We start from the raw sequence: 15327 nt of genomic DNA, 5'->3' as shown, positions 1-15327 counted from the left end.
CTTTACATTGTTCTCTGCGGTTCTGGCTGCTTTTCTATATATAATCCACCAAGTTACCCGACCATGGTAGTAGCGAGGGGGGATGGGGGGGTGTACAAATGGCAGGGACGTAATCAGTGCGAGCGTATGACCCGCACTTACTGGGAATTCCTCGTTCATGGGGAACAATTGCAAGCCCCGGTTTCCAGCACGAATGGGGTTCAACGGCTTACCAACGCCCCTCTGCACCGGGTAGACACATGTTGATCCATTCAGTGTAGCGCGCGTACAGTTACCTGATGCAGGAATCTGTATAACATTGAAAGAAGTGTTGTTTCCATGAAATACATTTGAAGCGGTGGCCATGGAAGGCAAATGAACAGTCAACGCAGCTTACAGCTGGATTGACGCCGTGTTTTGTGTCACTCGACCATGCGTAGTAACGGGGGGGTAATTGTACAAAGGGCAGGGACATAATCACCATGCGTAGTAGTGGGGGGGGGAGGTAGTTGTACAAAGGGCAGGGACATAATCAGTGTGAGCGTATGACCCGCACTTACTGGGAATTCCTCGTTCGTGGGGAACAAATGCAAGCCCCGGTTTCCAGCACGAATGCCATTCAACAGCGCACCCATGCCTCTCTGCGCCAGGTAGACACACGTTGATCCATTCAGTGTAGCACGCGTGCAGTACGGGACATCCAAGAGCATCACAGACCTGTTAATGCTCAATCTCATGCGGCATAATTATTTATTGATGGCTGAACACTTCTGGAAAGACACAGTTGTCTAAAAGGGGAGGGTTTGAGGATACAACAGAAAGTGAATGAAAAGATGGAACTCTGGAGAGAGCAACATACAATTGTCCGTGAGTGAAGACTGGTTTTGGCAGATACAGGCATATCTTTTTGAAAGTTTGTCCCTGTGCCTTAATTCTCATCGCAAATGCCAATCGAACAGGAAATTGTCTTCAGGTAAAAGTAAAAGGCAAATTTGAATCTGACGGGGTCAGGCATATCCGGGGAATAAGGACAGTTTGTGAGGTAGCAGCTGTGATAGTTTTACACTCCAGTACATTGCGGTGAATGGTGGTAACAGACAGTCTAGTGCCATTACAAAGACCTTTTGCAGGCAGGAGGTTTCTGAGAAGCATGATGACGGATCCAATTTTAATTTTGAGTTTATGTGGAGGCATGCCAGTAGGAGTAAGACTATTAAGAAATTCCTCGGGGAATGAAAGTTGATCTGCAGGATCATCTGTGACGATGGAATCCACGCTCGTGAAAGTCACCTCGTTGTTAGGGATAAGTTTTAGCACTTGTTCATTAAGGTATAGCGAGTCTTCGTTGGTGACGCTTAATATAGCTCGTGTGCGGAGTTGTTCCAGAGTGACAGTTGAGAAGTTGATGTCGTCATACAGTTGTTGAACGGGATCAGATATTAAAGGAAAACAATGTGAAGGCAATGTCACAGGTGATCCGTTTATCCCGTCTTCAAAATCGAGGAGCCATTGTGCGAAATGTTCTTGTTCAGGAAGAGCTCTCATATTTGTTGTCTGTGTAAGAACATGCATGCGACGCCACAAAGGGTGCTTGTTAATGCAACTGGCGACAGTAAGCGCGCGGGAGCCACACATAATGATGGGGAGAATTTGTCGGAAATCTCCACCCAATAGTTTTGTTTTGCCTCCAAAAGGTTGCGTGTCACCCGTGAGGTCACGTAATAACCTGTCAACTGCCTGGAATGCGTATGCGTGTGTCATTGGCGCCTCGCCCCATATAATAACTTTGGATTGTAGAAGATGTTGAGCATGTGGTGAGGAAGGTTTGATGTTACATGTGGAAGTAGTATTCAGCTTCAACGGTATTTTAAAAACAGAATGGGCAGTTCGTCCACCCGGTAATAATGTTGCAGCTATTCCTGTAGATGCTACAGTTGTAGGAATGTCTCCCCTAGCTCTGATGGTATGAATCAGGGTTTTGTACACAAAGGTTTTCCCTGTTCCTGCAGGACCATCTAAGAAGATGCATCGGGGATGGGAATTGCTATATGCAGCATGTAAAACAGTATCAACAGCGTGTTTCTGTTCTGTGTTGAGTTTGTCGTAGTGTTCAGCCTGAGCGTCGAAGGTGGGAGATGAATGACACAGTGGAGGAATGTCAGTGGGGGGTAGGTGTAATTTGTGCAGGTTGAAGCCATGTGGTTGCAGGAATTTCTAGAACATTGAAAGAAGTGTTGTTTCCATGAAATACATTTGAAGTGGTAGCCATGGAGGGCAAATGAACAGTCAACGTGGCTCACAGCTGGATTTGGACCGCAGCACAGACCAAAGCGAGTGAGTATGTGTTTGATGAGCTGTTCGAGTTGGCGGGCAGTGCTCTGAGGTGTGTTCCCTATCACGTGGGAGGAGGGGTAGAGTTTCCGGGCGGGGCTTTGTTGTTCCTTTCCCATGGTTTTCGATGGTGGACGCGGTCAGGTGTGAAAAGAATAATGAAAAGTCAACGTAGCTCAGAGGAGTGGACTCCTAGCACAGACGAAAGCGACTTACGGGGTGGTCGGTGAGTTGTTGCGTCCGGGCACATGAGCAGGCAGTGTGAATGCCTAGAGAGCGAGGGTGGATGCGGGCCGGGGAATAAGGAGTGTTGGTGGGCGGGGAAACATTTTCCGTGTCCCTGCAGGACCATCTAAGAAGACACATGTTTGTCGCGGATGTGAATTGCTGTATGTAGCGTGTAAAACAGTTTGCGATGGTGCACGCGGTCGTGAGTCGTAACTGAAAAGTCAACGTGGCTCAGAGGTGCATGTGGACTATAGCACAGACGAACATAAATGACGGCGTGTTTTCCGAGGCGTCGCGTTCGAGTTGGTGGGCGTGGCTCTGCGAGTTGTCGTCGTATCCAATGGTCTTAGAGTTGGTGGGCGTGGCTGTCTTGCGTGCTTTCCATGGGTGTCTACTTATAGGTGGCTTAGTGAATTATATATATAGATTTTTTACACAAACCCAAAATGTTCTTAACAGTTTTCTGTCTCTGTTCCTAGCATTGTTGTAACAGGGTAATGCATCTCTGACTATAAATGTCCAGGAGCTTGAAAATGCTTTTGATGTTGTTTAATTAAGTACTTTCATTTTCATTTTATTGACTAATGTGAATCTACATTTAATTAAACTGAATTCAAAACCACTGTATTCTTCTTACTTAATAAAAAGGCACTAGTGTCGGGTAACTTTTTAAGCAACTTATATTAAGCAACTCGTTTCGATTCATAGGTACGAAAGGTCCCTCTTATAGTTCCAACTTTTGTATGCAATATTTACTTTTTAATTGTGTGGTTAACCTGTTATGCACAAGGGTGTTTTTGGCATTACTGCTCCTAAATTTTACACCAGAAAATAAGGAAATCTCGCATCTGGGGACAGCGCATCATTTCCTTGTGTGGATTTAGCCTTTGGAGTGATAAATGTAAACTTCTCTTGCACAGGACTCTTCTTAGCATTTGCTGTAATGCAAGATCGGTGTACACCTATGTAAAATAGACGTTTAGGTTTTCTAAACAGTTTAGACGAGCAGTTTAGTTATTCTGGTGACTAGAAGCTGATCCAGTTTTGGCATGTGAGGAAGTGGGATACTGCAGTGATAGCTGCAACCCTGAATTAAATTCTGTTAGTTTAAAAATGTTATTATGTCAGTACGGTATACTTTTTCCTTTTAATTTGTCTGTTAAAATGCACTTTTAACTTTGATTCTGTGCAAAAGTTGTTTAGCAAACCAAATTTAGGCTTAAATTGTATACAGTATATGAATGTTTACCTATTTGTTCAACTAAGTTTTATTAAAAACACATTCATTTAAAATTAAGTAGTAGTAAAATTATTGAAGGACTGCATGGTGTACCTATAACCATAGCAATACTTAACACATTTCTCAGTACAAATGCCTGCTGGGTACTTTTTTTTTTTTTTTAAACAAAAAAAAAAAAAGAGCAAGATGCTGAACAGAATCACTTAATCGTGAAGGTAAAGCAGAAGTGATTTGGGGGTTTGGTTGGAACAAGTATACACTTGAAATCATTGTTAAGAGACCTGAACAAGTTTGTTTAATCCAGACAAAAAAAAAAAAAATCTACTTCAGCAGTAATAAAAACCAATGTAAGAACTTGTCAGTATCAAAAAATTACTTCAGTGATAATTGTCGCCATTTAATGTGTTTACATAGTATTACAAAATAGAAAAGACAATATAAAGATATAGATCTCCCATAAATGTTCAGCTGGAAAATAACATTCCTACAACAATGACATATCTGTACCAGTTAGTTTCAGGCAATGAGAAACAACAGTTTCATTGATCATGAACTCATCCTTCAACTTAAAACTTATGCATATACATATTGTCAAGAATACAGTTACTTTCTGAACAATTAGTTAAGTCAATAAAGTGCAATGTTATTAAATGTTTCAAAAACATTTGTTTTTTTAATAATAAGATCTACGTTGGTGTATAAATAAATACTGTACTTCCTTTTGAGCACTACTACTTCTTAAGAGACCTTACAAAAACCCTATAAAATTACCTCAACATGTCATTCTTTAATAGACATTGTGCATAGATTTTAAAGTTGAAATGCACTATGCTATAGTTGCATGTACTGTAGGCCAGGGGTTTGTAAACTTGGCCCTGGGGACCCACTGTGGCTGCAGGTTTTTGTTCCAACCAGCTTCTTGTTTTAATTGGACTCCTGAGCTAATTAAGTGAACTATTATTTCCCAGATTCTTTGTTTTGGGAACAGTATAGAAATTAGAAAACTAAGTTTGGTAAAAAAATAAAATAAAAATGAATAAATTAAAATGTACTAAGGAGTAATATGGGAATAATGTATTTTTTTCTTTTTAACTATATTTTCTTATTGATTTTCGTTCTACTTTTCTAGGTGTTCTAACTATGTATTTAATTATTTACTAATCATTGGGTCTGACGCTAAAGTAGTAGTTGCAGCCTTTTACTATTCAGTGTTTGCCTGGGTGTCTGCTCTGCTGGTTTTAAATTGTCATTACTAAGATACAATGAAGGGAGCAAACTGCAAAGAGAGGGCAAAATATAATGAAACCAACAAAAGAGAGTTAAGCATTTAAATCTGTAGCAAAAACAGAAATATTTCAAAAAGTCTTATAAATGTAAAAATCATGTTGTTGTGCTTTTCTGAATGTAGAATAAGAGAAGAGGAAAAAACCCCAGCTAATTATATGCGATCACTGTTATCAGTTGTTGTCACCAATTATGAATCTGGCTGGAACAAAAACCTGTAGCCAATATCTTTAATGACGTAATTTCAGTGCAATGCACTTATTTACATAGGGCAGAATATATCGAAGTAATTAAATGTTCACAAATGAAAAACATACATCGGGGGGCCAAAAATTCCCTTGGATACAGTTTTGAGAGATAATGTATGATTTTTATACAAAACAGCGCAAAGCTTTTAACTGTATGCACCAGACAAGCCAAAAATCCTCACTGAAATACACAGGACTGCCTCAGAGTTAGTATTATACTACTAACTAACCAGAAATGACAGCCTAATGTGTAAATTAGGTGGTTGTGTCCAGCAAGACCAGGAAAATGAAAACTGATATAAAGCAATTGTTTATTTAGCTATAATGAGGATAATGTGAATTCAAAAGAGCTTAAATGTGCCTTCTTCAGCAATGCTACAAATCACAATACTGCTTTCTAAAGAACAAAAATTACTTGACAATACTATTGCCCTGTCTTTCAACATTAAACTAATACTAAAGTCCATCTCAATTCTGAAAGTACCTGGTCTTCCTCCCCTCCACCTTCTTCATCATATTTCAAGATGTTGTCTCTGACATCATCCTCAGGGTCAATCAGCAGCTGTTTTGCTTGCCGTTCTTTATCGCGCCGTTTCATCCAAACGACAAACAGTAACACAAGGACTGAAATATTGGAAAAAAGGAGAGAAATGGGTGGTAAAGTGGGTTTGCAAAAGAGGATAATCTCAATAAATGAAACATATGCAGTTTTGCTTTTAATTCAGACACATTTCTAAGAGGATATTACTGTAATGCCTGACATAGGCTTGATCAGTGATTTGGTTTTTATCCATATAATCTGCAAGGATTTCTTTTAGAGGATAACTTTGTACATAGCAGCTTTTGGCAAAAGCAGACAGAGTTGCTACTTACTGAGCAAGATAATGATGCAAAGCAGAATTGCAATGATTGCACCTGTCCCAAGACCTGCTGCGATTATTCGTTCCACATCAGTGCAGTCCCCATTGCTGTCACATTGGCATACCTTGACCCGGAGTATAGAGGTGTTTACAATTGGAGGGTTGCCAGAATCTGTGATGTTTATAGGAACTTCATAGATTCCACTTTCAAGAAACCCAATCTTAAGATTCAATTGAGCATAATCACCTACAGAAAGGAACAGCACTATTAGCATATACTTGACTAGTTTTGTCTAAGTACCAATGATAGCTACTCCGTTTAAATACCTTGTAAGCTGAATGTGAACGTGAACAACAATAAGGGAACTCACCACTCAAACGGGTAATAGTCCAGTTCCTCCTTATATCCTGTGGTTTACTTGGAAATTCAAAAGCAAAAGGGCCAACATTGGGGTCAATGTCCAAATCAATGGCTGTAATATTAATGGCATTAGGCTCAGGTTTTTCACAGATTTCAGCAACTTTCGGGAACACTTCAGGAGCATTGTCATTTATATCAATTAGATATATCTGCAGTGTGCCGGTTCCACTTGCAGGAGGAATACCTAGAAGAAACATTTTATGAAGACACTTTAACAAAAAAACAATGCATACACAATACCTAAAAAAGGCAACATTTTAAAATAAATGTTAATTTATCTGCTGTTTGTGGACATTCTTGTGATAAACAAATATTAATATACTATTCTTATACTCTTCACTAGCAATGGGAAACATGACTAATTATTGCAACACCTCTATTGATCTATCATTGTATCTGGCCTTAGGTAAAAACTACACTATAAGCATTGCAAGAAACAGCTATATAGCTTTAACTCTTTTAGTATAATACCCCAATATTTTAAACCACTTGCAGATATTTTAATGTCCTCCACTTAAACATTAAAGACATGCAATTTTATCTGTGAAGAGACACTAACTGCCTCAGGATGATATTGGCAAGTGCCTATTGAGACACAGAATCGTACTACTGTAAAGGATAGTACACACAGGCTGGCATCCTGGCCGAGATTGGTCCCATTCCTTTAACCGGTCAGGAAGCAAATGTAACAGAGAGAGGGGGAGGCTCCATTTCAAAACTATATGCTCTCCCAACCCGCTAGATAGCAGCAACCCTGGGCTTTGGGACCCATTTGGATACCCACAGTTAATGTTGGGAACTGTAGTGCAATGACGCAGCCCTGCTAGGGTGTGTGGGCGCCGCCAGAATATGATGCAGGGAATTACACTCCCTACTTTAGGGAACTTCTGATTGACTCAGATGTACTTCCATCAGGCTATGCCCTGGCACCAGAAGTACTCCTGGGTCCAAGAGTAAAGCTTGACCTCATTTAGGCAGGTCTGAATCGGGAGGCAGAGGACAACACTTACAGGAGAAAGAGGAGTTATAAGAAGAGAGAGAGAAAAGGAAGAATTCACTGTCCATTTTGGTTTTGTACACGATAGATAGATAGATAGATAGATAGATAGATAGATAGATAGATAGATAGATAGATAGATAGATAGATAGATAGATAGATACTATCTATCTATCTATCTATCTAAAGTGTACAAAACCAAAATGGACAGTGAATTCTTCCTTTTCTCTCTTTAGAAGGTATTTGAAAGTAAAATCCATTATATGAACCTGTGACTTGAGTGTCAGTTGTTTTTAAATTTTGTTCTCGACAGAACTCTGTATTCCACACTATACAGTATATACACTTTTAAAGGCAGATGCTATTTTAGAATATTGTTTTTGTTTATTACAGCAATGGGGAAAATAAAAATAAAAACACATACCATTGTCTGATGCAAGGAATGTAGCATTATAGAGATTATTCATCACATATTGTGACTCCCTGTCAAGGACTGCTATTGTAGAAATTCTACCAGTAATTGAGTCAATTTTTAACCAGTTGGCTGGATCAAATAGTTTGGAATACCTGGTAAAATCAAACATATTGTTAGAGAAAATGTTGCATTCTAGAGAACTACTTTCAAATGTTCCAAACACAAACTGAATTTGGTTTCTAAAAATTTTCCTCACTATTCATTTAATCCAAATGAAACACTTTTGAGACACAAATTCTTACTAACCTAGAAGATACAGAAAATGGTATCAATTCATAAAACTTATTAGCGATTCATTATTATTTGGTCATATTAAACTTTTGTCAAAATACACATTATTTCTGATTTCTTGAAAGCAGACCCTTAAAAAGTATAGAAACTGCAATAAGAACTGTTACCCACTTTAGTCTTTGAGGACTGAAAACCAGAAACACCTAATTCACAGGTTTGCTATTACTCGGAAATTACAAATGTGGACAGTACTGATAAATACAGTAACATACTCATGTTGATTTCTAGATGATGGACAGAGAGCAAACAACATGTTTCAAAAGAAAAAAAACTTTGACAATCTGGATCAATATTTTTATGCTCTGAAACTATACCGTATTGTTTGCAGCATGTAACGATCAGGGTCTTGAGCAGTGAAGCTTGTCAACATTGACTCAGCTGGAAGGCCTTCTTCTTGTCTGATTAGCTTAGGATTTGGATCAAAATAGGGACTCTCATTCACATCAATAACTGTAATAGAAACGGTTGCAGTCGACTGGGAAGGAAGATTGATGCCCCTGGATAGAGGTGCCTGATTTTCCGCAACCACAGTCAAAACAAACATTCTACTTGTCTCATAGTCAATGGGCTGTAGAGAAATACAAATACTTTAATGATGCTTTACTTCACAAAAGGAAAAAAAGTGTAACTAATTAGAAATTCATGTTATTATTTATTAAGTATAACATTATTATTATTTTGTTTTCCCTGGAATTAAACAAAACTTTTAAGCTTTAGTTAAACCATAATATATATCTAAAATACTTTAACAATTACAAAAAAAATTAACGATTCATCTTTACATCTATCCATTTGCTTAAACAGTTTGTAGTATTGAGTCACATAAAACAAAGAGGAAGCTTTATTTGAAACTATAATTTACCTTCACAACAGTAACGAGGCCATCGTTGCTAATTGGGTCAGTTGGAACAGAGAACCTCCCGGTTGAATCACCTGCAGTGATTCTGTAAACAGCTGTCCAGGCAGGTGTGTTGGGTTGGTCTTTATCAGTCACAGTTAAATTGGCAACAATCACATTCACTCTGTTTTCTGGCACTTCTCCATAGAACTATAAAAAAAATACAATATTACACTTACTGGTAATTTGAAGAGCCTGTCATTCTGGTATTTACATACAAGATACTACTTTTCAAGATATGTAATCCCTGATTTTGACACCTCTTTGAATAACATTTCTAAATTTTAATAGCTTTATCATAAATAAAAAAAGAAATACTTATGTTTTTTATTTGGTTCATGTTTTGTGTTAACAAAACTATAAAATTAAGAGGTAAACTGCTGTGAAAGGCAACCTACCAAACTAATGAGAAAGTATATAATAAAAATGCAGTTATTGAGTTGTAATAAATTCTAATGACAGTACCCTAAGTTAATAACACCAAAACAAATCATGTTACGTAGTTGTTACACCCAGTAAAGAATAAACTGATTAGTTTTTACCTATTTTTTGAAACCCATTACAAAGCAAATTAGGAAATTTTTTATCATAACAGCCCAGTGTAGTCACTGTATTTAAATGATTTTAAATTTGATAATTTTGCCCCAGATATCATCTCTGATAATACAGTGTAGTGTGTGTGTATATTGTAACATGAGCACTTAGGGACTTCCTATCAAGGTAGGACAGTCAACTACAAAGCAATAATGAAAGCCATCACTAACCACATTTTTTCTCTTTCCTGTATACCAGAGGAAGAATCCAGGGACAGACTGCAAGTCACTTATAGTATGGCCCCAGAGCTCCTACCCCTTCTGCCCTATGTGCAACTTAATCTGTAAATTAAGTCAGCACCTATTTAGACCATGCTCACCTGGCATTACAAACTCTGTGACAAAGTAGAGTTACTGTATGTGATTGAGACTCACAAGGACCTGAGATGTCTTTTTTGTTGCCATTTTGGCCATTTCATTTTGACCTCATTTATTAAACAGGGTGAAAGAATATCCTAAAGAGTTTAGGACCAACCTATTTAATTATACAGAATTACGTTTACTTATATATTATATATATATGCGCATTTTTGAATTAAACAAAAACAAAAAATCGTACTCTCTACTAATCACGCCATGGTCCCATTAAAAGTAGCAGTGCAAAGTTTAGAAAATGTTTAGAACATAGTATAGAGAATAGGATACACAACTGTGCAATTTAAAAAGAAAAAAAAAAAAGGCAGGTGAATATTGTCTGAGAATCATTCCCAGTTCTGTATACACCAATTTTAGCCGACAACGAAATCACTTCGTTGCAAACACTTGCACAATTTATGATTTGAAAATTTTTTTTTTCTTTTTAAGATGAAGGTTAAACAAAGATGAGGCGCTTAGAAACTGACAGCACACTGATCCAATGTGGAAGGCCGGTAAATGTAACTCCACGCAGGTATCACTACCACACAGGTATCAGACAACAGATAGTGAGGGTGCCAGACAAGTTATTAGGCAATACAATTAAAAAGTAATGTTTTATGCATACTGGTGATGTAAAGACAATTTTTTATGTTTACACTGAAAAATACTGGTTGTCAAATAAGAGCAAACTTCATAAGGTACACTAAATCAACTGCAAAATGCTTAATTCTATAGGTTGCAAAAATGGCAGAGAAGGTAACAGTGGAGACATGCAGTAGAGAAAAAATTGAAGACATACATCAGCATTATTAACTTACAGTCTGGGCTGTAAACTCAGGGGGGTTGTCATTCACATCTGTCACTTTGATGACGGCAGTTGCAGTGTTAGACAGACCGTACGTTGGATTTCCTTCCATGTCAGTAGCTTGAATTATTAAAGTGTACTGTGGAACTTTCTGTTTAAAAATGTAGGACAATAAGTGTCATACACTAAAAATGTACACAAGAAAAATGTCAAATATATATAAAACATCTTCAAGATACAACTTGATACAATTTAGATCCATTTTAGTTAAACTCCAACTATCGAAAAATATAAATGTAAAACCTTACTTAAAAACCAAAGTCACAGCAATTAAAAGTAGGAGAGCAATTTGGTTTTAAATTTTGTAGCAACTTGGTCATTCTATTTTCAAAACCACCTGTTTGTTGCTAGGTATAAGAAGGCAGACTTTAAATATATCAGCTCCCGCAGCAACTTCATATGGCCACAAAACCCTGGAGTACAATTATGAAACAAGCAAGTAAGAATGCATTCGTTTGTTTGTTTAGATTAGACAGACTAACCATGCTTCACCTTGAAGTTTAAATATGAGATAAAAAGAGCAAGGAGTGATAACACAGAAAAATGTAAGGAAGGGACAAACAAAACTTTCTACAACCGCATGACTCAATATTAAAATTAGTTTTATTTAGGCACTATTATGATAATAAAGTCGTTTTTTTTTTTTTTTTTTTTTAATTATTTCAAATAATGCAAGTACATTCTCTCACAGATGAGATTTTAATGTGAAAGAGAGCTTGGACTTTAAATTCATAGCCTTAAATTTAAACCTACTCTAACTATGCTGCATAAAATCCAGACTTACCAACTAACAAGAATAAGAGCAAGCTGCAGAAATAGTGTTAAATATAAATTTATTGACAGTTAAATTTATTTTATATTAGCCGTCTTTTTTCAAACTGTTTATCAGGTTATTCCAGGACTGGCAAATTAAATTATTAATATAATGAACTGAGACTTGAAATGAACATTTTATTAAAGACATTCAAATTATTAAACATTATTGAATTAATAACAAGAGTGGAGTATACTGTTTCTTAGCAACTAGTTAATCTTGTCTCTCCAAGTATGCATGTTTATTTTAAGCAGTCTTTTTACCTCTCTGTCAAGTCCTGCTGCCACAGTAATGATGTCTCCAGTCTCATTGTTGATTGTGAACATATTTGAGGATGGACTTTCAGGTGTCTGTGACACAATCCTGTATCGCAGAATACCATTGGCAGAGTTTGGATCATCTTTGTCAATAGAAGTGACAGTCATGACAAATGTTCCTAAATAAAAGTATATATATATTTATATACACACTGTGTGAAATTCAACCAAAAATTACACTTATTAACTATACATCTACTGTATCAACTAAATATACAATAATTAGGTTTATACGAGTTTATAAGTACTAAATATATTTTGAGAGTTGGGCAGTCTTCAAATTATAAAATAAACAAAAATGGATTCAACACTTTCATAAACAGATTTCAGAAACAGGCTGTGTATCCTATACATGCTTATCTAGTCTAATTGAATGGACTTTGGGAGTGGTTTCTTAAATGTAAATATCAATACTTGACAGGGGAAATGTAAAGCAGATATCAAGGGATGTCAGGATATACCCCATAGGCCATTAGTTGGCAGCAGAAATGTCTATAGCTAAACAGCTGGAACCCGCCTTTGTCCATTAGCCTAAGTGCTGTAAATACTGTAGGGTAAAGCACAAGTTGTTTTGGGGTAGCTCCTAACAGACACAAATGGTTGCACCTTAAAATGTACAATGATTATTTATCTTGGAACTGTATAGAAAAAGACATCTGCTCCATGAGAAAGAGAAAGCGTAGAAAGGCACACTATACAGGGTAACCCCCTAACCATATTTATCATACATGAATGTTAAAATAACAATCAATTTATCCATTACTTTTACCTGGCTTTGATCCTTCTGGAACTGTCCCATTCCAGATCTGATGCAAAAATTCAGGTCTATTATCATTCATGTCAATTACATTGATAACTATATCAATTGGATTTTCCACCTGGTTTCCATTTAAATCCACTGCATGCGCTCTCAGCTAACAAGAAGAAAATAAATTTGCAACATTAATACGGACAATTCCTCACTTAAACGATATAGAATAAAACTATGTGCAAATTTATAACACACACTAAAAAATGTATTTTTTCTTATTTTATGTGTCCTTGTAACTATCACTTTATTTGAAGAGGTAGAAACTTCTCAGTTCTGTGGTATACACGTGTACTTAACTATACATGCTATTGCTTTATGGAGGGAGCGTCACCATTTTTGTCAATACAGAATAAAAGAATCTAAATGTAAATTCTAAAAGGTAGAAAGTCAAACATTTACATTGGCATGAATCAATATAGCAAGTTTATAGTGTTATTTCTGAAAATAAATGGAAAAAAATGCCATTTTTGTGATTTCAACTTCACACTGGTAGTATTTATAAAAGAGCTAAGTATTTTTGTGCACAACCAAGAAGCCAAAAAAAATTACGTTTACTTCATATACTTACATGAAAATTGGCTATCTCTTCTCTATTCAAAGGTTTTGTCACAGACAGCTGTCCTGAAATTGGATTGATTATAAATATCCCAGTAGGAGGCTGGTCAGCTCCAGGCCCTGTTACACTGTAACGTAGGGAGCGCATTTTATCACGATCTGACCGAATCTGTTAAAACAGAGTAGAAAGAAATGGAACATACTATAAAAATACTATTTTCATGAAAATGATTTTTTTATAGAAGAAACACATAAAAAAAATTCCTTAATTATCCCAGTCCTGGAAAAAGCGATTTAGCTGGCAGTACTACCTACTCTGAATTGTATTTTGTAAAAATAATGGACATTCTCTTTAAGTTAGCTATTGGTTAAAAGATATTTTCATTATAAACACCCATTAACAATTCTACAAATGGCATATCTTTAAATACTGTATATAAGATATGCACAATTAATGAAAACTATATTTGCACATTATAGAAATAACTGAACCTGAAGGTACTAAAAATGTAATTCACAAAGGTGTCACTTCTCCTAATTATAAATTTCTGGATGTGTCAAAACTTGGGTGACTACACTGCAATGACCAATTTATACACACTGACAAACTTCCAAAGTAAATAAGATTAGAGATCATATCTTTTGAGATTTAATATTTTAATAACACAATTTAGAAGAGCAGCACAAACTAATAATGAAAATGTTCCGTTACCCTGACAAGTTCCTGTGGAAAGGGACCTCTAGAATTTTCAGGAACATTGATTGGGGGGATGACCCAGTCTCTCTTCATACGCTTCAAAAGTCCAGAATTATCAGGTTGCTGTCTGGGGAACATTATTTCTTGAACTCCTTGGGAAGACTGTATGTATTTATCCCCATTCTGAAATTAAAATCACGTTTTAAGTTAGTCCGAGTTATAAAGAATTTCAGTGCACCCAAATTGAACAGTTAAGATCTATTATTATGAAGACAAATACAATTCAGTTAAATGGATGTCCTTCACATAACACTTAATATCTGTTGCACTGTATGAATGCATTAAGTTTCAACACTTGTTTCAAAGAAAAAGAAAACATGTTAAAAAGCATTATTATGTAAGTTATCTGCAAATATTATTTAAAACATTTCTCATTCTAAAATTGGAAAAAAAAATCCTGACAATGTATTTTTAAATTATATGGTCTCATAGCCTCCAGAATTACTCAAACGTTAAAGACCTTATTAAATTAGAAAGGAATTAAATCAATTTAACTACATCTAATTATTTAGGATCAAAATCAAAAATGATGGATATCATATCTATATAGATCAAAATCAAAAATGATGGATATCATATCTATATATCTATCTATCTGTCGTGGCGGCAATCCCCGAACCCGTTGGTGGACACCGGCGGTGAGGGATGCCGTCAATCTGAAGAAGGAGTCCTACAGGACCCTTTTGTCCTGTGGGACTCTGGAGGCAGCTGATAGGTACCGGCAGGCCAAGCGGAATGCGGCTTTGGTGGTTGCCGAGGCAAAAACTCGGGCGTGGGAGGAGTTTGGGGAGGCCATGGAGAACGACTTTTGGACGGCTACGAGGAGACTCTGGTCCACCGTCTCAGGAGGGGGAAGCAGTGCAGTGTCAACACTGTATATGGTGGAGATGGTGCACTGCTGACCTCGACTCGGGACGTTGTGGGTCGGTGGGGGTGTATTTCGAAGACCTCCTCAATCCCACTAACATGCCTTCCAATGATGAAGCAGAGCCTGGGAACTCTGAGG

General features: G+C 36.8%; 1 protein-coding gene across 1 annotated transcript in view; it reads right to left on the bottom strand.

Moving 5' to 3' along the window:
- Positions 1-15327, bottom strand: part of cdh2 (cadherin 2, type 1, N-cadherin (neuronal)) — a 125088-nt gene that overhangs the window by 11325 nt on the left and 98436 nt on the right. Inside the window, exons 4-14 of the mRNA XM_028803632.2 lie at positions 14277-14444; positions 13578-13733; positions 12968-13112; positions 12145-12317; positions 11021-11158; positions 9217-9402; positions 8669-8922; positions 8013-8155; positions 6542-6775; positions 6184-6417; positions 5795-5934 (exon numbers count right to left, since the gene is read on the bottom strand). Of these exons, the coding sequence (XP_028659465.1) occupies positions 5795-5934; positions 6184-6417; positions 6542-6775; positions 8013-8155; positions 8669-8922; positions 9217-9402; positions 11021-11158; positions 12145-12317; positions 12968-13112; positions 13578-13733; positions 14277-14444 (1971 nt within the window). The remainder of the gene's footprint in view (positions 1-5794; positions 5935-6183; positions 6418-6541; positions 6776-8012; positions 8156-8668; positions 8923-9216; positions 9403-11020; positions 11159-12144; positions 12318-12967; positions 13113-13577; positions 13734-14276; positions 14445-15327) is intronic.

Source organism: Erpetoichthys calabaricus, chromosome 6, assembly GCF_900747795.2.
Source record: "Erpetoichthys calabaricus chromosome 6, fErpCal1.3, whole genome shotgun sequence".
NCBI lineage: Eukaryota > Metazoa > Chordata > Cladistia > Polypteriformes > Polypteridae > Erpetoichthys > Erpetoichthys calabaricus.
Note: the sequence above shows the minus strand (reverse complement) of the source record. Positions and strands in the feature narration are given on the sequence as shown.